The 27,606-nt window shown below is 41.6% G+C and overlaps 1 protein-coding gene across 1 annotated transcript in view; it reads left to right on the top strand.

Annotated features, from left to right (window-relative positions):
• LOC109421075 (roundabout homolog 2-like) overlaps positions 1-27,606 on the top strand; it is a 379,914-nt gene that overhangs the window by 258,237 nt on the left and 94,071 nt on the right. The window contains exon 3 of the mRNA XM_029858753.2: positions 15,094-15,196. Within this exon, the coding sequence (XP_029714613.1) occupies positions 15,094-15,196 (103 nt within the window). The remainder of the gene's footprint in view (positions 1-15,093; positions 15,197-27,606) is intronic.

The raw sequence follows: 27,606 nt of genomic DNA, 5'->3' as shown, positions 1-27,606 counted from the left end.
AAGTTCCTAAATACATTCCTTCGGACATTTTTTTTTATAATTCCTCTTTTTGGAACATTTTAAGATTCCGAGGCGAACCAGCCTTGGGCTGAAAGCCTCGTAAATGAAGCTAATAATAATAAGTATAACAGATTCAGATTTTTTTTATTTTGAGGTTCCCAGAAACAATTCGCAGATTGAACTGTTAGCGAGACATTCGTGGGGAAATCAGAAGGTACCCCTGGAGGAACTCCTACTAAGTAGTTCTATAAAAAAAACTCCTGAATTGTTTAATAAATTCCACAAGGATTAAGAACATCTAGGAGAATTTCAGAATAATCTTTCGGAGGAATTCCATAAGAATCTGCAGAAAGTGAAAAAGAAATAATTTCTGAAATGAGTTAATGTAAGAATCCTGAAAGGAGTTCCTGGAGGAACGGTTGAAGAAGTTCTTGAAGGAATCCCGCAAGATTTTTTTGGTTGAATTTGAGAAAGGATACCCGGATGAATCGCTGAATGAGTTCCTAGAGAAATGTCAGAAGGACCTCCAGGAGGAATCTCTTATGAAGTTTTTGGAGGAATCCAGAAGGAACTCCCGAAGAAGATCCTGAAGGAATCCCGGAAAGGATTTCTGAAGGAATCTTGAAAGGAATTGGATGAAATTTCAACCGGAAATTCTTGGCATATTGATTATTTTTGCACGGCAGTCTTATACAAACTGACTGACTGACTGACTGCCGAGCCAATACAGTCAATGTTGTTAGGATCTTGGAATAAATTCTTGAAGGAATTTCGGAAAGACCTTCTTAATTAATTCCGGAAGAAATCTCGGTTGAAATTCCTGTAGGAATTCCAGAAAGAACACCTGGTGTCTCAGAACAAAATCCCCGAGGTACCCCAGAAAGTTTTGTGAGAAGATCCAATGAAGGCCCTTCTGGAGAAAGGAACTTCTAGAGGAATTCCTGAAGGTATGCCTAGTTTTTTTCAGAAAGGAGTTTCTCCTGCAGAAACCCAGAAAGATCTCCAGGAGGAATCCCCGAAGCAACTCCTAGAATAACCACAGAAGAAACACCTAGAGGAATCCAGGAAGTATTTTCAGGATGAATCTTACAAAGAATACTTGGAACAATCCCAGAAGCAACTTCTGGGAAAAAATTTGCATGAATTCTGGGAGAGATTGGATTTACAGAAGAAAATCCTGGAGAAACCCTGGCATTCTTCAAGAAATTCCTTCTTGGATTTCTTCAGGAGCTCCGACTGGAGCTTCTGGAGAATCTCCTTAAATTCATTCGGAAGATGATTATGGAATTCTCTCAGATGTTCCTAATGTAAATCCTCCAGGTGTTTATTACAGAATTCATTTAGATGTTTTTCTATGGAATTCTTTATGAAGTCACTACAGATGATCCGTAAATAAATCTCCTATGAGTTTTTGTTTTATTAAGTTCTCACATTTTAGTAAATTCTTAAAGAACAACCTTTCTTGAGAAATTCCTCTAACAACTTCTTAAATAATTAATGCAGCATTTGTTTTATAAGGCATTCCTCCAACAGTTTCTTCTGAGTTTTCCCAAACAGTGGTGCCAATATTTCTGTCTAAAAATGCATTCTAGGAATCCCAGAAAAAAAATTCTAAAGGAATCTTCCTTGAACTTCTAAAGACATCTCAGAAGAAACTCCTGGAAGAATCTCGGAATGAGTTCTTTGAAGAACCTTGCGAAGAATTTATGGTGGAATCTCGGAAAGACTACCTGGATGATTCGAGGAACCCTGTAAGAATCCCGGAGGATAAAGAAATCCGGGAAGGATTCTATGAAGGAATCCCGTTTCAGGGAAACTCGGAGTAATCCTGAATAAAACCCATATTATTATATCTTGAGTTATTCCGTATTCACAATCTAAAAGCCCTATGAGGTTCTGTGACATTTTCTTAAACGGTTTCGATAAGGTTTCCGGAATAATTTGGAAAAAATCCTTCAGGGTTTACTCCATGAATCCCTTTCAGAATATCTGGACATTTTTTTTATTAAATCTAACCAGCACTTTCTTTCCCCACCGGAATACCTTCTACCATAATAACCGGATTCTCAACGTAACTTCTCTTTATAATCAATCATAATTTCATCAAATCATATCCGAATCCACAAAGGAATCCCACCATAGCGTCTTCCAATCCCAGCAAAATTCCTCTTACCGTAGACTGAACCGCAATCCTATCAGGCTTTGATCCTACCATTCCAAAGGGATTGATAACTGCAATCCCTTTGGAGGTCCTCCCAAAAATACTAGAGAATCTCATAATTCAGTAACAAATTTTGAACGACGTATAATCAAATGCTACACCATTGATTATACGTCGTTTTCAAAATTTGTTACTGAATTCGCATTTTCTCCAGAATCTCACCAGCAAGTAATAAATTAGCAAACTTTTTTACACGGATAAATAATTTCGAATTAACTCACACTTTCCATGGAAGCCTACGAAATTTTATATGTACATCAAATACATATATATATAATCATATCCGATCATGGGAAGGATATAGCTTATCTGAAATATTTATCAAGCACGTGACACTGAAGAAGCCTATCTGTCCGAAGATAAGCACAGTAGTAGAAATAAAAGAAATTTGTTCATCCTTTCTAATTTTTCTATAAATAGTTGTTCATTTTTATTTTTTCTATTGCCAGAGTGAAGTATTAGTGAAGTGTTTTTAAATTTACCTAGAGTTTCAAGTATCAATTTTTAATAGCGACACAATATTTTGTTTTTCGAACGGGATTTTAATTTTCCAACGTTGACGATACTGAAGGAACTTGAAGCCTTGATTAAGGACTGTTCAATAACGGACAACTTTACCAGGCTGTAAAAAAAGTAGTTCAAATTTGACCACCCTTGCTTCGTTGTTCAGTACATCATCTTTCATTATATTAATCATCATTGAATTGATTGAAATAGTTTAACTTTATAGAAAATCGGCCAGGTGTTGAATGAGATGAATTTTTTGATTGCTGAGAATTGAAAATATATACATAATAAACATATATAAAAATGTTCTTCCGAATAACAATGCAACCTATTGCAAATTTTACATAACAATGATATTGGAAATTAAAACTTTACAACCAGTTATTTTCAAAAAAGGTGTACAATAACATATGATCAATTTTGTTGAAAATAAATGATAACAAGATTCTCTAGAGTCAAAAACTTGCATCAAAGCAAAAAGTATCCATTTTTTTACTATAATCATCTTTATGGATTAATTTTTTGATGAAGAAAGCAATTAAAAGTATATTTTTCTTCTGTATCACTCAGAAAGCAATATACTTCTACGCTGAACAAATTTGAGCCGAATCCGTAGTGCAATGACAACACTGGCATCCAACAAATATATTTTCTCGATTTCCATGAAAACAAGTCAACTTACTATATCAAGCTGGATGCTGCTTGGTGCATTATTATTGATTAATAATTGAGCTCTACCTTCAGTAGAATAGTATTTGTTTCCACTACATTAAAACATGCCTGAAAATGTACATGTTAAGTATGTGGAAAGTTATGTCAAATTTTGAGAAATAGGTTTTCATTGATGTTTGACTATAACCTCTTTATTTACCTTATAAAGAACATTTTGTATAATGTTATATTTTTCCTTCAATGTACAATGGTTATCGAAAGTTATGCAAAAAAAAAACGATAATGATTTTATTGAAAAATAAAAAAGATATCGTACAAGCAAGATGCCCGTTTTATAAATTGAACCATCCTTAGGTGGTAAACTGTTGGTTTGTCCAGTAGGATATTTTTCTTGAACTCTAGAATGATCTGAAGAACCAAGAATATTCAAAATATCAGAAAGCATGGTGGAAGCACTATATGCAGACTCACAAAATCTGATGGGACAAGTTTTTTTATTGTTAAAAAAAACTGTGAATATTTCAGCTGATCTAATAGATCATTTAGGATCAATGTTTCAGCAATAGCTGATAGGCTGATATAATATTGATGGGCAAAGAAAACCTCGCAAATTTAAAATAATAGATAATAATCTGGGACTGGACCCGTCAGATGTCAGTGCAAGTACGAAACCATTTGTCTGTCAGAAAAGACCACTTCTGATAGATCAATTTGGAAAAAAAGCAACGGGAAGCGTTGGGTCCCGTTACGTTAGTTTATAATAGGGCTCTTTGTTGTTAAGTTTGCCGTGTTCTTAGTAGCTGCTGGTTTTTAAATCTTGTTTTGTTGATAGTTGATAACCATCAACATTTAGCATATGTTTCACTTTTTGTGCTGTTTTTATTCCACGCTTGACGTGGAGAAATTTACTCATCGAAGCAGAATAGGTAGCAAAAAAAAAATAGTTAACAAGTTCGATGGATTTGCGTATGAATGTTATTGGCAACACTGAAGCAACACCCGTATGAACTCTATTGAAAATAATAGGAGGGCTTGTACCAGCCAGCTGTCATGTCCCGTCCGAGATCAACACTGAATTATAGATGCTCAATGGGTATCTATCGTTGTTAAGAGTATCTCCAAAGTTGGTCTCATAGATCATATGACCTGATCTTTCGGACGACTTTTTTTTGGGTCTAGAACTTCTATATTAGAAAAAAAATAGTTGTAATGCTGCGTTTAGCCCTAGTCGTTGAGATCATGTTAATCCAGTCATTCACGCTGCCCGTACACTACACCAGCGAGATGTGGATTACCTAATGCATAAATAAGGTTAAACTCACTATTGCGACATTTGAACCCATTTAGACTCGGCCCGAATTCATTATTATCACAGTCGAATTTCGCACACGACTTCGCAGCGGCTAGCATACACAAGTTCGGTTGATTGACGGTTGATGACAGTGGAGTCGGATGCACAACAGGTAAACAAAATAAGTTTAATTAGTGCAAAATGTCGCTGGAAAATGATGATCTAATAGATTCTCGAATTATCAAAGTAGTCTAAATATCAATGAGAAACCCAATACATGATTGTACATATCTATCTGTGATATAAAATAAAGGAACTATCACAGACTTGGTTGACCTGAAGTTCTGTATGATAATGAATGACTTGGAATATCTGACTCACATCAAAATCAAAATCATGAATGGTCGATCTTGCTTTGTAGAACCAGCATGGCTGTGTCTCGCTTGCCGCGGAAATCTATGAAATTTGTACTATAAACTAGCCACTGTGCCCCCACAGACCACTATTATAAAAGAAAATGTCCATCAAAACTAAGTTCAGGGATCGAATCCTGGTGCCATTCTGCACCTCTGGACAAATTTTTAAAATAATCCCCAGGAGGAATCTCGAGAAATCTCGATTTGAAAATTTATACTAAGAAATTTCAGAGAAATCCATGTTCAGATTGGACAAAATCGCTTAAATACCTACAAAAAATGTCTCCAAAGTGTTAAAAGATGTTTCAAACCTGTATATATCTATTAACGTTACTTCAATTATACATATTTACTACTCATCCAACTCAATTAACTGACTAAACTGACATATTTATGCATGTTTTTCTAAACCATGCATTGGTTTTAACGTAAGCATTAAAAAGCGACTTTCTCCATTGTTTTATGTACATATTTTACATCTCAGTATTATAAATTAAAATTTTCCCCAATTCTACAGCATGTTTACAATTTGCACTCCAATTTGCATAGCGATATCAGCGTTCACTGTGGAGTTATATCAATAAATGTGAAAAAGTGTTGAAACATTTTGTTTCCTATGATTTTCTACTGAGTTTATTAGGTGCGTTGCGGTGTGCCTCTGTGCTCCGTTGAGATAAATCGATCAAAATATGTATATAAAATGCATACTGATACATATATTTCCTTATCAACCAAATGTTGGAAAACCTAAGTGATGTTAAAAAAATCTTTTTTTTTTAAGTTGGGTGCGAATTTTGAATAAAATCAGTTGCATCGTATTTCTCCTCACGTAAATCATATTACGTCGTAGTTTCCTGTTCATCCAAAATTGGTGTACTATGAGATCTTTATTCAACACATTTTTCTCAGTGATTTTCTAGTGTTCATGTGAAAAAATATGTAGCACTTTTCATTCAAATAAATGTTCAAAATTCTATATCAAAGCAAATCAAAGATAACCGTACACATCGTATTTGCTACTCCGTGATTAACCAGAGCAATCGAAGTTGCACAGAGAACCAATGAATGTAAGGCTTGGGACTAGCTAACCATTCATCTGTTACGGTAGATTGTATGACCTGATTTCTAGGATGATTTATAGAACACAGAACATCTAAATTTCGAAGAAAAAATACATAAGTTCCTGCGTATAGCGTCACTGAACTAGAGTGGATAAATAATATTGTAAAACAAAATGTAAGTGCTTTGATGCTTTAGGTAATCTAAAAGATCATTGGAATTAAATTTCGGATAATACTTATAGACCTAGAATGTCTTACACACATCAACATTAATCAAGAATGATTCATCTTGCTTTGTAGAACCAGTTAGTATTGCCTCGCTGGTCGTGGGCATATGTGTACATAAATATATAGAACCTAGAACATGTAAGGGCCTGTCCATTAACTACGTTGACTCTTAGGGGGAGGGGGGGGGCGGTGTTGTCTGGCCAAAGTCTACGCTCCATACAAATTTCGAAAATTTTGTTTGAACAAAAGTCTACGGAGGGGGAGGGGGGTCCGAGACGGTCCAAAATTAGTCTACGTAGTTTATGGACAGTGCCTAAATTACTAAAAAATATCTATAATGCAATCTAGACTCTAGAAACATGGTTCGATACGTTATATTGCTGAAGGAAATGTGAGTGCCTTTTCTGACTTATTTAGATAACCTGAAATTTTAGATGCTATTAGAGGAGATAGAATGCAGATATCAAAATATGCCACAAACGATCCATCTTTCTTTGTAGAACAAGTTTGGGCATGTCTTGTTAACGTAGGAGTGCTTGCATGACCAGATTTCTAGGATAATTTGGAAAACATATAAAATGCAAAAAAAAAGCTGTAGTACTGTGTATATAATCACTAAACTAAAGTATCATTTGACCTGAAGTTCCGGATAATAGTAAGAGCAATATCTTTTACACATCAAAATTAATCATAAATCATCCATCTTGCTCTGGCAGTACCTGCATAGTGCATAGGTATATTTCGTAAGCCAGAGTTACGAACAGAGCTCTGGTTGTTGTGGTAGATCATAAGGGGCTATCCATTAATTACGTAAGGGAAATTTTACAATTTTTCGACACCCCCACCCCCCCTTGTAAGATTTTTTGTATGAGAATCCAAATATTTTTGTATGGCGCGTAAGATTTCTCAAACCCCCCCTCCCCCCATAAACCCTTACGTAATTAATGGACAGCCCCTAAGGCCCTATCTCCAAGATGATTTGGAGAACTTAGGACATCAAGATTACAAAAAAAATACATGTAATGCTGCGCATGGGCCCATTGAGCATAAATGGATACGTGGTACTGGTGAAGCAAATGTGAACGATTGTGTTGATCTTATAGATCACTTAGCCTGAAGTTTCGGATGCTATAAATGAACCTAGTATGTCTTGCACGCATCAACATTAATCATGAATGTTCCATCTTGATTTGAAGAACCTGAATGGGTATGTCTGGTTAGCCGTAGACATATATAATGTTCTGGTTGTTGTGGTAGATCATGTGACCTGATCTTCAGGATGATTTGGAGAACTTTAAATATTCAATTTGTTGGAAATTAAATTGGTTGTACTGCATAGAGCCTCGCAGAACCTAACTTGATAAATAGAATATCCAAAGATACTATCCATACCTTGGTTGATCTGATAGACCATTTTGGCTGAATTTTCGGATGATTTGGAGAGCATAGAACATCTCAAATCCACGTGGCTACAATATTCATGATGGACGCAGGCTTATAGAACACGGTTGGATATATGTAGGTGTGAACAATGGTTGAAATACTCGGTGTTCATTAGATTCGAGAGCATTCTCTTGGAACTGAAAATTACCGAATGTTCTGGATCTCTGGGATGTTTTGATGTAACTAAATATGTTCCATAATATTTTTTCCTAATTGTTATCATCTGGTGCTACAACTTTGCCAAAGAAACCATATAGCTATCTATTGTCCTTGATTTTATACAGCTCATCATATAAGGTGGGCTAATATGACCCATCCGTCCCGAAAGGGTTAAAGAAAGTGGACATCTGTTTACCAATAGTTTAGAGTTAAAACTAAACAAAAAATTGTGAATTTTTGCTCAGTGTGTAAAAACATTGTTCACTTCGGCAACACATTCAAAGAAAACGGAAAAAGTAAGAAATTTCGAGCGATAGGTCGTATTAGCTTTGCGACTACATATCAGATTAATTCTGCACAAATGGTGTTCCAAAAAGTTGTCGTTTCGAGAATTGGCTTACTAATACACTTCCGGGACCGCAATTTTTTAACGCTAAGCAGGGGACAGATGCGCCGGATGATGTAGGGTACATCAGAACTGAAAAATTTGGGAAAAGTTTTTAGTGTGGCAAGCCAATTGTTCATGTTACTTAAAGAGTTCTTCGTATTTCACAACGGGAACAATCAACGGTGAAAATAACAGAAAGGAATGCATCAAAAATCGATTTCTACTTATCTACCGAAAACATACGGATCCTCTTTTGTTTTAGGCGGATCTGGCATCCGCTTATTAAGCTTCTTCTACACTAGAGATGCTCAAGACGGAAAAAGTCGATTTTGTCGAAAAATGCCAAAATCCACAAAACTTCTCTGAACAGCGTCCTGTGGAAAGATACTGGACAATAATTAAGCGGCATCTTAAGAAAGATGGAAGAGAAGCAAGCTCTGTTGATTGATTCAAAAAATTTGGCCTGCGGCACAACGAAAAGCTACGGAGAAAGTTGTGCAAAATCTAATGAGAGGTATCAAGAGGAAAGTCCGAGCGTTCTTCCGAAAAGCGAAGTAAATGTTCAAACTCACGTGAATTTGGCCACATGTATGTTAAATGTCATTTATAAAAAATAAACTTATGGATTTCTTCGAAAACACACTTTTTATATTGAAAAACAGGTGTCCACTTTCTTTAATGAACAGTTCTTAAGCTGAGAAGTAGGCTATGTCCCAGTGAGGACGTTACGCCAAGAAGAGAGAAGAGAGAGAGACTTGGTTATAGGGGTTGAAACTCTTCTATCAAGACAAACCGTTGTGACTTTGGGCGACTTTATAGAATTTGACCGTAGTTGTTAAATGCTACACCTCAACTTACACCTCCCTTCAGCTGTTTTATTAGTTGTGTTTACTCATATTTCTTATACATTCTTACATATTTTGGATTTTTTTTTGTCAAATGGTATGTCGGACACTGCTGAAGCCTTCTCACTCTCTAAGTTAGGGAAGAAAACAACCTTCGCATATTCTTTTATCCATCCTTCCTTACGTTTCGAAAATCATATCCACTTCGCTGATGCCCCAGGTAACAATTTGATGTTGATTAAGCGCTTCTCTAACTTATGCTAATCAGCCTTAATTTGAACAAAAGCTGTGCAAAAGAACTGTAAACATTTGTTCAGCTCTTATACACCCAATTTTGGTGATTTTATCCAGCCATAAGCTGATTTGAGCTCTCCATGAAGCTGGATGAAGGTTGAAGAAGCGCTTATATCGGAGCGAAGAACGCTTTTCAGCCTTAATCCAGCAATTATTCAGCAAATGGAAATGATTTATGATTCTATTTATAGAACAGACAAGGATCAGTTGAAGCTTCGGAGTCGCTTAATCATCTATAGTTCAGCAATTAATCATCACTTATGCAGCACTACCAAAAAAAAATCAGAATTAGTCCCACAGAATTGAAGCCAGAATTGCCAGGACTCTTGGTCTAGATGTAGAATAGTAGTTCATAGTTGCTGAAATGGAAATATATAAATGATGATTATAATTGAGAATTGAACTTCGGTGCATTGATTCATAGTCACTTACTTTAGCATCTACTCCACCTGAAATGGTACGAGCTTAGTGATTTGTGAAAGAACAAGCTAGATACCGCCGTGTCTGAATAAAGGTTGAACAATTTTGAACAAAGGCTGTGTTGAGGATGAATAAGCGATGGAAGTGCTTTGTTACGAATGCATTGATTTGCTGTCAAAACATCATTGTTTTGTTTACAGTTCAGTGCTCGGTTCGGTTATCGTCAAACACCGCTGCAGTCAGAGAAAATGAACAGAAATACAGGTAAATATTCATAATTAATATTCCATGGTGTGGATAACAAGAGTCTGCTATCTATTTTTAGAGAACGCTGGTTGTTTCGCCGCTGTCGAAACGGTAGAACGCGGAAAAACCCTCATCTCTATCGTGCCTCAACGTTGGGTCAACGGAAGCGTCTTGATGTGGCCAGACAAAAATGCCGCAACTCTCATCAAAGACCGGTCGTCAGCCCCGTCCTCAAAATGGTACATAATTCCATGCACACTGAAACGAAAGTCCTTTAAGACGTTCGCAGAAGCGGAAGCTAAGGTGGCGGAAATGTCTGGTCACACTGATTCGGACTCCACGCAACCACTCCCTGTAAAAAAGTTCCGAACCAAAGGAGCTGCGAAACAAATCTTGGAAGCCAACTTTAATGAAATGATGACCAACCCAGGAAAATCATCACATCTGTCCACCGAGTCACGATCATGCTTAATCACCCTCAGAAGAGACACACAGCGTGCAGACCCTGCAATTCGAGCAACCCCAACTTGATCCGGATTTATGAATTCTGTGCAGCAGGTTCGAAATCCATCGTTCGGTGATCGAAGACGACAAAATCTTTTTCTTTATTTTCAGAGAATATGGTCTTCAACACTTTTCTACATTTCTACATTTCATTTTTTTCAAATTGCGGTAATAAATACCATTCCTTATGAATGTTATTTTAGATTTACCATCCATTTTTGTGAATTACTGTGATCCGCACAACTTTCTCACTGATAGTTTGTTATTATCATTAAAGGCTGAATAAAAGAGTTCTAGCGCATAACTTTCAATGATGTAGAAAGGCTGGATAAATGGATATAGAGAAGTTGGATAATCTTCTATCGAGTGTGATACTCAGCATACGATAATAAGCTGAACAAAAGATACTTTGTGAACTCAACAAGCTACTTTTCAACTAGATGTTCAGCTTACGGCTTATACAGCTATTGGCACCATTAACCAACCATTGTTCAGCTTTGACTCTCACTGTTCAGCTACCATTGTTACTTGGGGCCTTTCTACTGCAGTGTTTTTATATTTGCCTTTGACATCGCTCTCGATTACTTCAAATCATTTCTATACCAAAACCAATAGCCTCACATCAACTGTGCAAAATTTCAGATTGATTAATGAGACAATATTCTACCGTTTAACATTATATTTATTTTGTAAAAAGTTACTTTCCTAAGAAAATATATAGATGAAGTTTTTTGTCTTTTGAAATTTTGTAGAAGTAAATGAGATTTTGTAAACAAACCATTCTCTCGACATTTCTATTAACCCTCCACAAGAACATAAATATTTGTAAAACAATTAAGGTCAACGAAGCTTTCTCTTAAGATTTTCACCAAAAATTTGCCCTTGAAATTCTTCAACAATTAATAAACAGCTTCTAATAAATTTGCACCAGAAACATTCTCATACATAGCTTCTCAAGGCATTCTTCCAGAGGTATCTTTTTTTGTCAATTCATCCAAAAGTTCCTCCAAATATTCTCCCTAAAGTTTTTCCATCTGGGAGTTTTTGCAGAATTTCTTCGGAAAATGCTGAGAAAACTTTCTTTTAAAATGTTTCATATGGTCCTTCTGTACTATGCATCCGGAAATTCTTCTGAAAATCCCTACTAGAATTCTATCATGAGTTTATCAGTAAGGAAGAACAAGAGTTATTGAAAAAAAATCCAGCAATGATGAATGATTTTTTTTCCAGAAGTTTCCCACGAATTATTTCACAGGTTCTCCAACTATTATTTTACCAGAATTTCTGGGATTCTTTTTGGGAATTATTTCTGATTTTTTCCAGACTTTCTACCAGAAATTCTTTCAAAATTGTTTCCTGAAATTCTTCCAAAATTTCTTCTTGAAATTCTCCTAAAATGTCTTCCTGAAATTCGTTAAAAGTTTCTTCCTGAAATTCCTCCAAAGTTTCTTGCTAATATGCCTCTAGATTTTATTTCTGAAATTTTTTTTTAGAATTTCTTCCTAAAATTCTTCCAACATTTTTTTTTTGATTTTTTTTTCAGAATTTCTTTCTTATTTTTTTGCAATTCCCTCCGGAAATTATTCCAGAACTCCTACCTGAAATTCTCCCTGAAATTTTCCAGAATTTCTTCCTGAAATTCCTTCCATATTTCTTCCGGAAATTGTTTCAGAAATTCCCCAGGAAATTCTTCCAGAATTTCTTCCTGAAGTTCTCCCTGCATTTCTTCCTGAAATTTTTCCAAAATTTCTTCCTGGAATTCTTCCAGAAATCCCTCCCTAAATGCTTTCGTCCTGGAATTCTACCAAAACTGATTTCGGAATATTTTTCAGCTGTTTCTGATGAAGTTGATGGAAATTTCCCTGCAGGTATTCATCCAGAAATCCAATTGGATCTCCCAATAATCTTTCCGCGAATTCATCCAAAAGTGGTTCTGGTGATTATTATTACAGTTCAACTACGGAATCTTCCAGCAGTTTTCCCGGGACTTCTTCTACAAGTCATTCGAGATTTTTTCCAGAACCTTCTGAAGATCTTCCGTAAGTTTTTTCAGAAGTTCTTCCAGGAACTTTCTTGGGAATTTGCAAGAAATTCATCAACGACTTTTCCCCCACGTTATTCATTTTTTTTTTAGTTTCTCGGTGTGTTCGTCTAGGAGTTCTCTCCAGGGAATCTCTCAGACATTTTTCTAAATTTTCTCAAAGGAATTCTTCATGAATTCCTTCAAACCCAATAGCCTGAGCAATTCCTTTTTTTTAAACACGGACACGTTTAATGCTTCCAGTGAGCTATTCGCTCTTTGAGGGAAGCACGACACTAGACAACGGACTAGCATGCAACGCCAGTGGCACAGCCGAAAACTTTTCCTGACAGCTACGGTTGGAATCAAACCCACGCTTCTCAGCACTATGCGACTAAATGCTTGGTGACACTGGCCGCACGACCACGAAGCGACATTCCTTAAAGCGTTCCTCCAGAACAGGGGTTTGCAGACAATTTGAATTGCGGAGCAGTTTTTGGAAATCAATCGCTTCGTGGTGCACATGTTCATCATTCTTAAACAAAAAAAGCAATTTAGAATTTGTAAACAAATAAATGTATACCTTTGAAAATCCCGCTGAGGATTTATCCACAAAATTCTTCACAGATTTTTATCAGGAATACCTCGAAGAATTCTGGAATTTGCAGGGTTTTTTCAAATGCCTCTGAGAATTTCTTCAGAAATGCGTCAAAAGACACTTTCAAGCATTTCTCCAAGAATTCTTTCTAAAAGTTCTCGAAGTATTCATTTCCATTTTTTTCCAAGGACCATTAGGAGTAGTTCCAAAGGATTCTACAGAAATTACTCCAAAGTTATCTAACGCGATTCCTCAAAAAGTTCCTTCACGAACTTCCACAAGAGGGCCTCCAAGTATGGCTTCAGAAAATTCTCGAAGAATTTGTACTGGAATTCCTCGATGAATTCCTTCAAAAAGTACTGCAAGGATCCTACATGAATTCCTCCGAAGAATTCTACAACAATTATTCCAAAGATTTGTTCAGAAATTCCTCCAAGGATTCCTCCATCCATTTATGTAGAACTCTTCTAAGAGTTTCTTCTTCTTCATCTTCTAACATTTTCTTCAGGATTTCATCCACGGACTGCTCCAGAAATGTATCATGCAATCATTGTTCTCTGGCCCAGTATGATTAGATTATGAAGAAAAAACACTTTTTTACACGTGTAAATCTGTTACCAAGGAAACAAACTTCCAGCACCGTAACTCTAAATCTTTATCATCCTGATAGATGATACAATCCCAGCTTGGGTGATATCTCGGTGCCGACGACGCGACGTCATATAGCTTCTCATCCATATGAATTTTGATGCGCACATTTCCTGCGAAGCTGATCTGAATTATGCAAAGTAGCATAGCTTGCATGCAGCGGGCGAACGAGGACCATTCCGATAGAGTTTGCCTGCTCCAAAAGGAACCCACTTTTTTTGTCTTCCTGTTCCATATGAATGATGGACCAACACCAGCCATAGTCGAGGAGCTCGTCATAAAAAATGGAAAACTCTTATGGTCCTGCCAGTACCTACCCAACCCACTGTTGCAGTATAGTTTGCCCGTGGCTTTCACCATCGCCGCCACTGATTCCATCCCAGGGCAAGTGTGTTCTGGTTCTGGTTCTAGTCCTGAGAAAAAAAAAATATTGCAACGAGCTGCAAGCCGAGTGCACCAGTTTCCATCTCTCTCTTAGTAATTCCGTTTAACTGTCGCCTTGGGTAATAAAATCATTTGCTTTCAGGGTGCACTAAAAACTGGGACGACCGATGCAAAGGAAGTCATAATGTTGCCACACCATCACGCCGCACCGCGGCCGGCGTGGCGGCCAGTGAAAGATGAGATGCACGCGCGGAGGATGCATCTTTTTGCCGTCGTCCTTCTGAATCTGGTCCGGTGAATTTTCCGAGGGATTGTTATACGCGGGGAACTCCTTCACTCACAGGAACAATGTCTGAAACTGAATTGTAGCAGCTCTCTTAGCTCACGGTTTCTGCATTGACCTCATCCTCAGCTTTTTTTGCATCCCCGAGGAAACCCTTTTCCGATTATTTATAGGACACCATCACTGAGCGGTACTGACGTAACTTGATGCTGAAATATAGCTCCTACATAACTGGAATCCCTTTTCTTAGGCAGAGTGGATTTTCTGATCGATTTTATATTTCCTCGGTCGTTAGAAGATTTACATCGGCTGGTTTCCGTGTTTCCACCCAGAAAAACTCATTCCGACCTTCAATATATCAAACCTGTCCTCCCAGGACGAAGGACGATGCCACCTGCCTTCAGCAACAACAACCAACAACGATGAATCTCTTTCACATTTTTTTTTTGCTTTCTAATTTTCCAGGTTGTGCACTCACGTCGCGAAAGTGATGCCGGTGTCTACTGGTGCGAGGCCCGCAACGAACTTGGAGTGGCCAGAAGCCGGAACGCTACCCTGCAGGTTTCAGGTAGGTTCAGTTGCACGGGGTGGAAAAGTGTCATTCGTGACGGATTATACGGTGGGGATGGGTGCTGGTTGCAAACTGAAGTTCAGTTGAACGATTTGATAATTTAAGGAATTGATGCAAGTAAGCAGTACGAGTTTAAATTGAACTCTTGTGCTACACGAACTATAGAATCTCTACTGACGGAAGTTTTATACTATCTAAACCAAAAATACATTTCTTCCAGAAGCCCAACAACAGTAGGTATAGTCCTGTTCGATGAAGTAGGTTGAATATTGTTCAATTTGCTGCATCCTGCTTTTACCTATTCGTCATCAAACTTCATTAAACAGGACTTATTTCTCGGTGTTACGGGAGCAGAGGAGAATATCAAATTCATAACTTCAGACTCACATAGCATGTTTTGATATCATAATTTGTTATTAATCACTTATCAAAGTATTACTTTTTTATGACATATTTTGTTGGACAATCTTAGGCTGACACAAATTTCGATTTTCTTTTTTTGTCACCGCCCCCTCGGAAAATTTTGGTCGAAATTCAACATTTTGAGGGGGGACACCAATAAATTATTCAAGAAATTTTAAAAATTTTAGTTGAAATCAGAGATTTTCAAAAAATTTCTTAACAAATCCGATAAGTTTATAGATTTTGCCGAATTGTTTGGGTATTTTTTCATCGAATACATTCATTATTTATCTTCCTCCCCCTTGGCGAGTCAACGAGTATTGTGACAAAAGAAGAAAATGGGATTTGTTCCGGCCATATTTTATTATGATCAAATTATTAAGATTCATCTTAATAATTTGATCATAATAAAATAACATTTCAATAATATACTTTGTTGTAGACCAAGTTTTGTTATTATCCTTCTTTTGAGAATGTTCAAATACGTGATGAACTATAACACAATAATAACAAGTTTTCAAATTCACTGCAAGATTCATTGTTATTAAGCTGTTTTTGAATCTAACAAAACATGTTGTTAAATTGATCTTCCAGGCAGAGCTGAAAAATTCATTTCGTCATATCCAAATTCAATAACCTACAGCTCATTTTAGAAGCTGAACCTGAGAATATGGTATATGAAAAACTTGTGAGGCTAGACCAGTTCTGCAAGAAAGTCACGGAAAAACTACTAATTTTCGAATATTTAAGGTAAATGTCACGGACTATTTTCTAAAAATCCCAATGATATTCACGGTGAATATCATTTGGCATTTTTCAAAGGTAGTCCGTGACATTTACATCAAATATTCGAAAAATAGCATTTTTCCCGTGACTTTCTTGCAGAACTGGTCTAGCCGCACAAGTTTTGCATACACCATATTCTCAGGTTCAGCTTCTAAAATGAGCTGTAAGTGGTTGAATTTAGATATGACGAAATGAAATTTTCAGCACTGCTTCCAGGAACATTTTTTTGTTATTTTTTCGCTTACGACGGACAATCCAAGTATCAGGTATCAGGTATCAGAAGGCCGGCTCCAGAGGCACGTTATCCTCCATTTGAGACATTTGGGCCACCGCCAAAATAATAGCCTATTTCATAATCTATCTGAGGGAAAAGGAAGGAAATAAGGATAAGGATGGGGATAAGGACAGGTAGAGAAATAGGAAAAGTACCCTGGAAGAGGATACTAACGCATAAGCGTACCACAATGGGTTCAAACAGCGCCCTGAAAAGGGCACTGTAATAACGCATAAAGTGAAAGAGATCCAATAGCTCTTTACCACAGCGGGTTAAGAACAACAGAATATCCTGAATATTCAGGTCTCTGAAGTCAGTTTCACTTAATAAGTGTTTACCGAATACTCGGAAACGCAGTTGCGCAAAAAAACTGGACAGTTACATATCAAATGATACAAAGTTCCATAATCGAATTCACAGCTATCACATGCAAATGAATCAGCTTGCTGAATATTCGCCATGTGATAGCTGAGTCGGCAGTGGCCAGTCAATGTTTTGACCAGAATGCTGCAATTCTGCTTTGACAGATTTGTAAGATACTTTGCCACCCTTGGAGATGGCTCAGTACAATACAATTTGGTTTGACGACATGACTCCAAACTATTCCAGTATTGTCTGTGTTGAGTAGCAGCCCAGGTGTGAATCTGAAGCTTCACCCAACACTTCGATATCGGAATAGCTGGCTCAGGGCCAATGAAGTCATGTGATGCTCCAGTGCGAGCTAACTCATCAGCCAATGCATTTCCAGCGATGGAAGAATGACCAGGTACCCATACAAGGTGAACAGCGTATGCTGAATTCAGCTCCTCGATTTGGGTTCGACAAGCGACAACTATCTTCGACCTGGAGTTGGCCGAAGAAGGGCTTTAATAGCAGCCTGGCTATCTGAACAGAAGTAACTTTGCCCATTACGTGCTGCTGAAGTGCTGATTGCACTCCGCACATAAGAGCAAAGATTTCGGCCTGAAAAACGGTGCAGTGTCTACCAAGTGAATAAGACTGAGGACCGAGGACCGACCCGTCGAGAGTCCGACTGCACACTAATTGCCATACCTATAAGTGATTGGGAGGCAGTGCCCGAAGCTCTCGACAATTAAAAATAACTTCCTCTCTCGCTTTGACATACATGTGCACAACAGACAATGTGTTAGATGTTCATCTAATCCCATCCGAAGGGGGTTTGGATTGTGAAAAGAAGATAACCATGTGCGATTGTGGAATTGAGTTCAGTTCTAGGCCTGCTGGCGACGGAGATAGTCGAGTGACTCCGTAGCTTGAAGGAATAGAAGCGCCCGTCTAGTGAATTGGGAGTCGTGAGTTCGAGTCTCACCGGAGTACGTGGATTTCTTTTCATAATTTCAAATCTCAATTTGTTCATCGAGCACGTGTTCTGTTGGGCACATGGATGTCAAAGCATTTTCAACAGTGCACTAAAAATATCTTAGTTTGCTGACCGAGGATTTATGAAACGCAATGTTTGCGAAGTAACATTTAAATATTCAAAAAAGATGTAGCGATGGTCAGATAAAGATTCTTCATCTGACACATGCCAATTGGTCAGCTCGTTACTAATTCTACTAGAGAAAAACGTTATGTCTAACACTTCCTCTCTAGCAGATACCATGAAGGTTGGGCGGTTGCCTATGTTAAGTAATGCAAGATCTGTACTACTTAAGTACTCCATCAAACTGGAGCCTCTCAAGGTAATGTCTGAGCTGCCCCAGATGATATGGTGAGCATTAGCATCACTGCCAACAATTACCGGAAGGCCTTTTGAAGAACAGTATGCGATGACTTGTTTGAAAGCATCCGTATGGGATGGTTCATCATGCGGTAAATAAACCGAACAATAGACGTATTTCCTGTTGAGGTTTCCAACAGATACATCAATTGTGATAGCACATACATCTCTGGTGGTTAGATCAGAGATGAGTGTAGCAACTATTGTGTTGTTGACAAGCACACAGGCTCGAGGCATGACACGCGAGTTTGCCATTTCATGTTTACGGGTTCACAAGGTTTCCTAGATAGAAATTCCCCTTACGGAAGTAAGGTTCTTGGACCAAGGCCATATGGACTGAACCGTTTTGCATAAGTCTGCAAAGATTGATTGTTGCTGTTCTTTTATGCTGAAGATTGAACTGCGCTATCCTAACCGTAGCCACTACCCAAACTAGGCAAGTATAAACTCTTCGCAACAACAGCACAACAAAGAACAGCAGCAACAAAACCAGATCGGTATCGATTGGAAAACGCCAAAGGCGAGGATACACAGAATACACTGTGTAAATCGCATAATGCGAAACAATATAGGTGAAAATTTAAACTAATTAACAACATCTTCATAATCCCGCCCTTATTTAGCCTCAAGTGAGACTAAAGAAGGGCAGCCGATTGTCTCGGAGAAACACAAGGTCCACTGCACCATTGCTCCGGTTAGCGCAGTAAGGGCTACATACTGTGGAGGGCGCCCTGGTACTCCACAGGCTCCGTTTGCGGTTAGGGTTTTATTAGACCCCCCTAGCCATTCATTCCTAGGCACGGTAAGCAAGAAGCCGCATCACACCATGAATTAGGGGTCACCTGTTGGTGGACTCTTACCACCGGAACAGGCGGTCCGTAGTGTTATTCTTAGCCAATTGAGACAATCGCTACCGACACTACACAGCTATCTAGGCTGATCGAGAAAAGAAGTTAACCCTCTTCGTGTGTTAGGGTCATTATGACCCCTAAACGTGCACTAGGACGCGCAAGCTAATGTACGAAGATGGTTAATATTGAAGATCAACTTCATACGGGCCCGAACAGCCGAATTTGAATGGTTTTGTATGTACCAAAGACCACACAGGGGAGAAGTGGGTGGGGGGGGGGGGGTGTGGTTGGTTAAAAAAATCAGAAAAGTTACCACGTGGTTTATCGACAGCCCCGCATTACATTTTTTTTTTGCACAATATTGATTCTGAGTAGATCTCTCTCTTTTTATGCAGGGCATAAAAAAGGTGCATAAATAAAAGTACCTACATAACATCAACCTGCCTGCGTAAAAAAGAGGCTTTGTGTAAAAACAAACATGTGCTATGCATTGCTAAATGTTTAGTGTTAACAGTGATAACATTCCATCACGAATGGATAGCCGACCGCCCTGAGTAATGTCAAATTCATCTAGAACACAAGAACTGCCTGCAACTTCGACCATGTAAACGTTGCAATTGAAATTTGTTCGCTTGTCACAATGAAACCCCGAGCCCGGGTCAACCAGCCGAGTTTTCGCTTTGTTAGGCCCAATAAGTCATGTTCAATTATTCACAATGGGGATGCAATGCTGTGTAAAATTTGCTCTACAACTCTTCCGGCCAACCCCCACGTACATTTATTCGCATGTTCGCTCACTCACCATCGAGGATGACGTCGACGACGACGAAAACGAGCCGACATTATTCGATTGTTGTTGTTGCCTGGGTCAAGTCAGAACCGCCCTGCCCGCCAATCTTTCAAGAAAACGACCAGAACCACATCTTGCTGGCTGCAGCCAGCAACCAACCATGTCGAGTCGAGTGACGCTGTCTTTTGCAGTGCTCCTTTCCTAGCATTGTGCACGAAGACGAATGCAAATTTTCCTCCCGGTTCCGAGCATTACGATTCCTGGGCCTAGCCTGGAACTGAGATGCAGCAATTGAGCAGCAACCCTCGAAGCTTAATCCAATCGAGATTCTACGAATGCCATTGTCGGTGCGTTGTTTTTGTTGTCCTTCGATAACAACCAACCAACCCAGCAACAACCCGAGTGACTGAAGTGGATGATTATTTTCTGCTCAAGTTGAAGGGATCCTTATGGCTTCGATGGATAAGGATAAGGAGCTGACAGTCAATGGAAGCAGCAATCTTTGTATTGGCTCAAGATGATTATTATTACTGGAGCAAGAGCTCCGTTCAATTGATGTTGAGATCGAATGGGAAATGAATGCTTCATTACCTGTCTTTTTTACGAGCTGTAGTTGGGTTAGACGTTCAATCAGAGACCCCAAGAATTCAAAAAAGATGACAAGCAGCCCTTATATGTTGACGTTATTTTTTTTTTTCCTTCTTAACCATAGGGGGATAATCTGCTCAACAGACACCCTAACAGGAAGGTTAGGGTAGTGTGGAGCTGAGGCCGTCTTCTACAACAAAAGTAAAAGCCAGGACTACTCTCTCCTCGTACCCACTAAATCATTCATATGGTCGCCAAACCCTACGTCTCTCCGGAACCACCAAGAAGGTATTGCTTCAGAGAGGGGCTAGTGCACATCGTCTCCACCTGCCCCGACCCTTGCCGGGGACCCCTTTCCAACCGCGGGCTCGGATCCAACCCAGTATACCGACGCCACGACAGCACCGCTACCGGGACTTCCTCTCCGCGGCCACTTAATCGCTGTAAGGGTCGATCTCGACTGCAGGGCACCGGTATGACCTACAAAGCCGACTCCGAACCCCTGGACCACCTCTTGTACTGCATCTGAACTAGCCATTCTCCGAGCCCACGCGCCACCTCCTCTGTAGCTCCCAGACGATATGGGTGATAGCCGTTGAAACGGCGTTCCAGCCAAACTAATCCCTATACATCCTCTGGACCAAGTTGTCCGGGTTTGTGTCCTCCCCGCATATGGCAAGCATGCGGTCACGCATTGTGCGAAAACGCGGGCACACGAACAAAACGTGTTCCGCCGTTTCCTCTAAACCATTGCACACTGGGCATTCGGAAGAATCTGCATGCCCGAAACGGTGTAGATACTGTCGGAAGCAACCATGATCTGTAAGGACCTGTGTCAGGTGGAATATAACTTCCCCATGGCGCCTATTAATCCAACTACCTACCCTCGGTATCAACCTATGAGTCCACCTTCCTTTGGTGGAACTGTTCCACGCGCGCTGCCATTTGACCATAGAGGCCATCCTGGCAGTCCTGCGTATGCCTCTTGTGCCGCGCATTTCGAAGCACTCCATGTCCTCACTGATAAGAATGCTGATAGGTACCATACCAGTAATGACGCAGAGAGCGTCGTGTGGTACGGTACGGTACGCGCTCGCAACCCTCAGGCACATAAGCCTGTAAGTACCTACTTTCCAGCTTCCGTCGGTAGCATTTAGTACTTAGCGCGGTGCCCCACGCCGGGCAGCCATACCTAAGTATGGACGTAGCAACACTAGCCAGAAGCTTGCGCTTACTGGCGTACACCGCTGAGCTATTGGACATCATCCGGGACAGTGCCGCAATAGCTGTGGACTGTGGAGGCTTTTTTACAGGCATAATCGACGTGGCTACCGAAGGTAAGCTTATCGTCGATCATCACGCCCAAGTGTCTGACGGAGCGCTTTGACAGGATAGTGCACTCTCCTACACTGATCTCCGTCTGCTTCTCCGACTTCCGGTTGTTAACAACCGTCACCTCTGTCTTGTGGTGAGCCAGTTCCAGTTTCCTGGACCGCATCCACGCCTCCACAACCTTGATCGAGTGGTTGGTAGTCAACTTTACCTCCTCGATCGTTTCACCGTAGACTTCGAGCGTAATGTCGTCGGCAAATCCGACAATCACCACTCTCACTGGGTACTCTAACCTCAACACCTCGTCGTAGATGACATTCCATAACACCGGACCCAGGATGGAACCTTGCGGGACTCCTGAGGTTATGTGAAAGCACTTCCGACCCACCTCCGTGTCGTAGACTAGTACACGATTCTGAAAGTAACTTCCGAGAATCTTGTACAGGTACCAAGCCCCTCGATGATCCCTCCAACATCTCTGGAGATTGCTCTGTAGGAGCCATCACACCTCTCGTCTTGGCCATAACGATCCTGTAGGCATCACCCCACGGGTTCACATTGGCACTCTGACAGAGACCCTCAAAGCAGGCCTTTTTACTTGCTCTTATCTCGGTCTAAATCGCGGCTTTTGCAGCGGCGAACACCACCCGCCGTTCGTTTCGCTCTTCCTCTGATCGTGCTCGCTGCATCCGCCGCCTAGCCCGTAGGCAGGCGCGGCGCAGGTCCGCAATCGCGTCGGTCCACCAGTAAGCCGGTGGCCTCCAATTTCTAGGGTGGACTCGCCTAGGCATGGTCGCATCACACGCACGTGAGAGCACCGCAACCAGCTCGTCGCCGTCTAAACCGAATAAGTTTCGCTCACGGCGGAGCGCTTCCCTAAATACCCCTTCGTCGAAGTATGATGTCTTCCACCTGCGAGGGCTTGGCCTTGGCCTAGCCGCCTCTTCTTCTATCCGCTGTCTGCTGTTGTTGTAGTCGATACTGTAGCGAACCGCCAGGTGGTCGCTGTGAGTGTAGCCATCATTTACAATCCAGTTCGAACTACTTGTTAGGCCAGGACTACAAAAGGTCACGTCAATAATTGACTCCGCTCCGTTTCGACTAAAGGTACTCTTGGTACCGACATTAGCCAAATCTAAGATGGCCAGTGTTTCTAGCAGGATCTGACCCCGCTGGCTTCCCCATTCCACGGCCCAGTCATTAAAGTCACCCGCTATTACCACCGGCCTTCGGCTTGTTAACACGGTCGTTAAGCGGTCCAGCATTTGCGTGAACTGCTCGATCGGCCACCGTGGAGGCGCATAGCAGCTACAGAAGAAGACCCTGTTTACTTTGGCGACCACGAAGCCCTCATAGGTAGTAGACACCAACTCCTGGACGGGGTATTTACCCGTCGTCCATATCGCCGCCATTTTTCTGGTCCCATCCGCGACCCAGTTGCCGTTGCCGGCGGTTACTCGGTAAGGGTCCGATGTGATGGCGATATCCGTCTCCCATTCAGAAACCGCCTGACAAAGCAGTTGCTGAGCCGCATCACAGTGGTTCAGGTTCAGCTGCGTTACCTGCACTGTGATTTGTTGTTCACTGCGGCTTTCTTGAAGGCCGGGCACTTTGGACTACCCATCGGATGTCTGTTGTTCGAGGATTTCCCGGTACAGATCATGTAGATGGGCGGACACATGCAGCTTTGGGCCTTATGACCTTCAGCGCCGCATCGCCTGCACAGTTTGCGCCTGTCGGGGCCTTTGCAGTCCCACGACTTGTGTCCTGGTTCCAGACACCTGAAGCAAACCTCTGGTGGCTCGTGGAATGTCAGGTGACATACAAACCAACCCACATTTTTGCTCCCTACTTTAACGGATTTTTTGACGTCCGCCACAGGTAGCTGAACCAAAGCTATCTGTGTCCCTGGCCTTTCCGTAGCTTAACGGCTACAGCGGCCACCTGCACATCGCACTGTTACCGCAGTGCCGTGACGAGCTCTTCCACTTCGGTGATCTCATCAATGTCCTTGACCTTCAGAGTCGCCTCATGTGTAAGAGCCCTTATCTGTACACCCTCACCAAGGACCTCTTCTGCCAGCCTTTTATAGGCGGCGCCCTTGTGCTCCTTCTGGCGCTTCAGCTCCAGGATCATCTTGCCCGTACGAGTACGTCTAATACTGCGTACGTCGGCTCCAAGACCCTCAAGCTTGGCGTCGCTTCGCATCATCTTCAAGACGTCCGAGTACTTGGACTGTTCCGTCTTGATGACGATCGCGTCGCCTTTCTCGCGCTTGGCACCTTCCCTCCTACGCTTTGGCTTGGCGTCCTGCGCTACTACCTGCGGATTCTTCCTCTTCCGCTCTACTTTCGTCCAAGGGGGGTCCTCCCCTTGGATCGCCCTGCTCTGTAGCTGTTGAGGGCCCACCAGCGGTCGCAACCCCTTGCTCCCATCGTTCTGGGACGGGCCAGCCTTTTCAGGCCCACCCTTCCCAGCTTTCCGGGAACCCTGGCTGGGGTCCGATCTTCCGGCATTATTACCGACTTTCGGGGTAATGATTCGCCTGGCCTTGCGGGCACCGCCAGACAGCTCCTCGCCTGACGGTTGCCTCGCCCGCTTCTGCGATTGCTTGCTCCGTTTGTCGCGAGCAGTCGCTTCCGCCTTATTCGGACTTCCTGCGAAGGAGAAGGCCTCCGTTTGGGTAAACTTCGGCACTTGCTCATTTGCAGGCTCCGCTGCTGCAGCAGTCAGCAACGCGAGTGCCGCGTGCTCCTGCTTGGCATCGCCGATCGAAGCAAGGCCGTTTTCAGGTCCTTGCTTATGTTCGACTTAGTGGACGCAAAGTCGATGATTTTGCCAAGCTGCTGCTCAGCCACCTCTATTGCGGACCGTCCTTTGGATTCTCGGTTGACGGCCCTCAACAACCACGCTCCGTCCATAACCTCCACCGGCTGGCTTGCTGGGAAGTGGACTGGAGCACCCACGCTTGAGCTGCGTACGCATCTCCCAGCTCCTATCTCCCCACTTCTCCTTGTCGGAGATCTCATCAACCCGCTTCTTGCGAAGGGGTTGATCCCACCACTACTTCCACCTGAATTCTGATTGCTTGATTTGTTTGATTTCATGATTAATCCCACGAGTCGCACGGGAAAGAATGTCCACCACGCCAGAGCCCTGCATTAACGCGGTAAGGGACAGCTTACTGTGGGGGGTGCCCAGGTACCCCACCGGCTCCGTTAAAGATCGAGCATCTTTTTCACCCCCTCGATCACTCATTCCACAGCACGGGTCGCTTGACACCTTGAATTGGGGTTAGTAGTCCTATTCTAAGCCGGCGACTATGCGGCTGACCCGCCAACCGGGGGGTGCGTCAGACCCCAGGACTTTCACTCCTGCTGCCCCAAAAAATATGTTGACGATAGAATCACCTGGAGTGTTACCCATTTGTCAACATTTTAGTAACTTATTTTCAAGATAAAAATAATTTCTGCATTAAAATTCGAAATTGAACACTTTAATCGGTTGATCTGAAAAGTATACTTTTACAAACAAACTTTTCCTCCAGTGAAGCAGCCAATTATCGACAAAGGCATCCTAATGAGCAGTAAACGATGTACTTCACTGTGTCACTTCTGGCCTGTCATAACTCTTGTCATCCATTTAACGTCGTCTTGTTGCTCGGTATTCATCGCCACTCAAGCCGCCACACAACGCAATCCGCCTTTCAGCAAGTGCAACCATTTAATCATTCACTTATTCATCTGTCACAGCGGCAAGTAAAAATGCTGCAAAAAAGAACCTTTCAAAAAATGAAAGAAAATGAATAAATCTTCACACTCCTCATCACGTATGCATACAAGCCGACCGACGACAGTGACGGAACTTCGCCGACGACGAAGCGCGAGTCATCTGCTAGTCAGAGTTCCATCCCGCGCCGACGACGCAACTACTCCACCCGCCATGAAGCGGGCGGAGATCCTCGCCCACCGCATGGCACCGGCACGTTGTTGCCAGAGTTATGAATCGGGTAATTTACGATTCACTTAATTTTATTTCACTTTTAATAGAATAATGAGTGTAATGAAGTCGTTCGCATCATTCATCCATCTATCCATCGCTCGTCGGCGAAGGCACCGACTGAGAGGCGTTCGCTGCCTGTCTTAGGAAGATACTCCCCACGTTGTCGTCGTCGTCGTCGTCGCCGAGCAGTCAGAGAGAGCAGAACTTTGACTTCGCGGGATTCAACAGCCAAAATTGAATAAGGCATTTATTCAATTCACATGCTCAACCCAACGCGACAACCGATAAGCCCCATTCACATCGTTGAAGTTTTGTCCCACTTTCGATGGATAGCATATGGGGGAAACTTTTCCGCGGAAAAGTTAAATGAGTTCTTGGATTTCTGATTGAGTCTGCTTGGAAAAATATTTGCGAATGGCATCTGCCCCGACTCGACGGTTTTCAAGAATGCAAACTTCTAACCGCGCGCGGCGCGCGTTGGGTCGCAAACACATAAATCTACAAAGTAACAAAAACCGCAGCAAAATCCGCGCCCAGATGCATCCTCTCCTTCTCTCGCTCTGCTGTGGAATCTCTGGGTGCATCCCTACTTTACTGTGGTTGGGGAAAACTTTTGCCACCCACTGACTGCAGCGTGCGCGGGCCCTGTTCGCACACATAATGTTTTGAATAAATTTGAATAACAATCGCACTACTAGTGTTAACTTTTTGCTCCGGACCGGAAATAGCTCGATCTCGACTCTTAACAGAATGTGGGTCTGTATTGCGTTGCGACATTCATCGAGCAGTCAGTGGATGATACAAAGGGTGGGCTTGGCGCTTTGAAAAACCGCCAGAAACAAATTTAATAATTGCACCAAATCTGCATCTCAAACAATTTTGTCTGGGCCGACCGTGCCGCTGCACTGTGCTGCCAGACCAGATCCATCGGTTCTCTGTGGGATGCGATGCACCGCGCGCGCTGCCTTGGTTAAACCGCCATCAGACAGCTGCTGGTTGGTGGCCTGGCTTATAGCTGTGGACCAACTCAACATGGATGTTGGAAAGCTTGGCGCCTGGCGCATCGCATTGAACAAAGGACTAATAGTGGCCACGATGGGTGATGTAGCTTGATGACGATGAATGAGTTGAAAAAAATAATGCAAATGAATTGGCTTGAATTGTTAAACAAGGAGTTCTATTTTTTAGCAAATGAGTATTGAAAAGTTACAGTTATTAACGGTCAAAAAAGATTATATTATATTCGCAATCAACACTGCTACACTGTTGATATTGATATAAAGTTTGTGTAAAAGAACAACAGGGCAGTCAGGCCATGGTGAGTTCCGTATCACCCGTGGTTGTCAATGCGGATGACAGAAGACTTGACGTAATCCGTCCGATCTGCCAAAAAGGAACGGTGGACGCTTCAGACGCGAGAGGCTAAAGCGAAACTGAAATGTAATTGTGTAAGCAGATAAACAACTTCTTGAGTTAATATTGCGTAAACCGTATTTTTTGCTACACTTAATAAGTTTGTGGGTTGAATTCTCGACTAACGGTAGTACGTACGAAGAATGCAGAACGGTTTTGGAGGAGAAGAACTCAGCGAGGGCGGTAATGCTGCAGCAAGGGACTCGACAGAACGTGGAACGTTACAAA

The sequence above is a fragment of the Aedes albopictus genome, chromosome 2, assembly GCF_035046485.1.
Source record: "Aedes albopictus strain Foshan chromosome 2, AalbF5, whole genome shotgun sequence".
NCBI lineage: Eukaryota > Metazoa > Arthropoda > Insecta > Diptera > Culicidae > Aedes > Aedes albopictus.
Note: the sequence above shows the minus strand (reverse complement) of the source record. Positions and strands in the feature narration are given on the sequence as shown.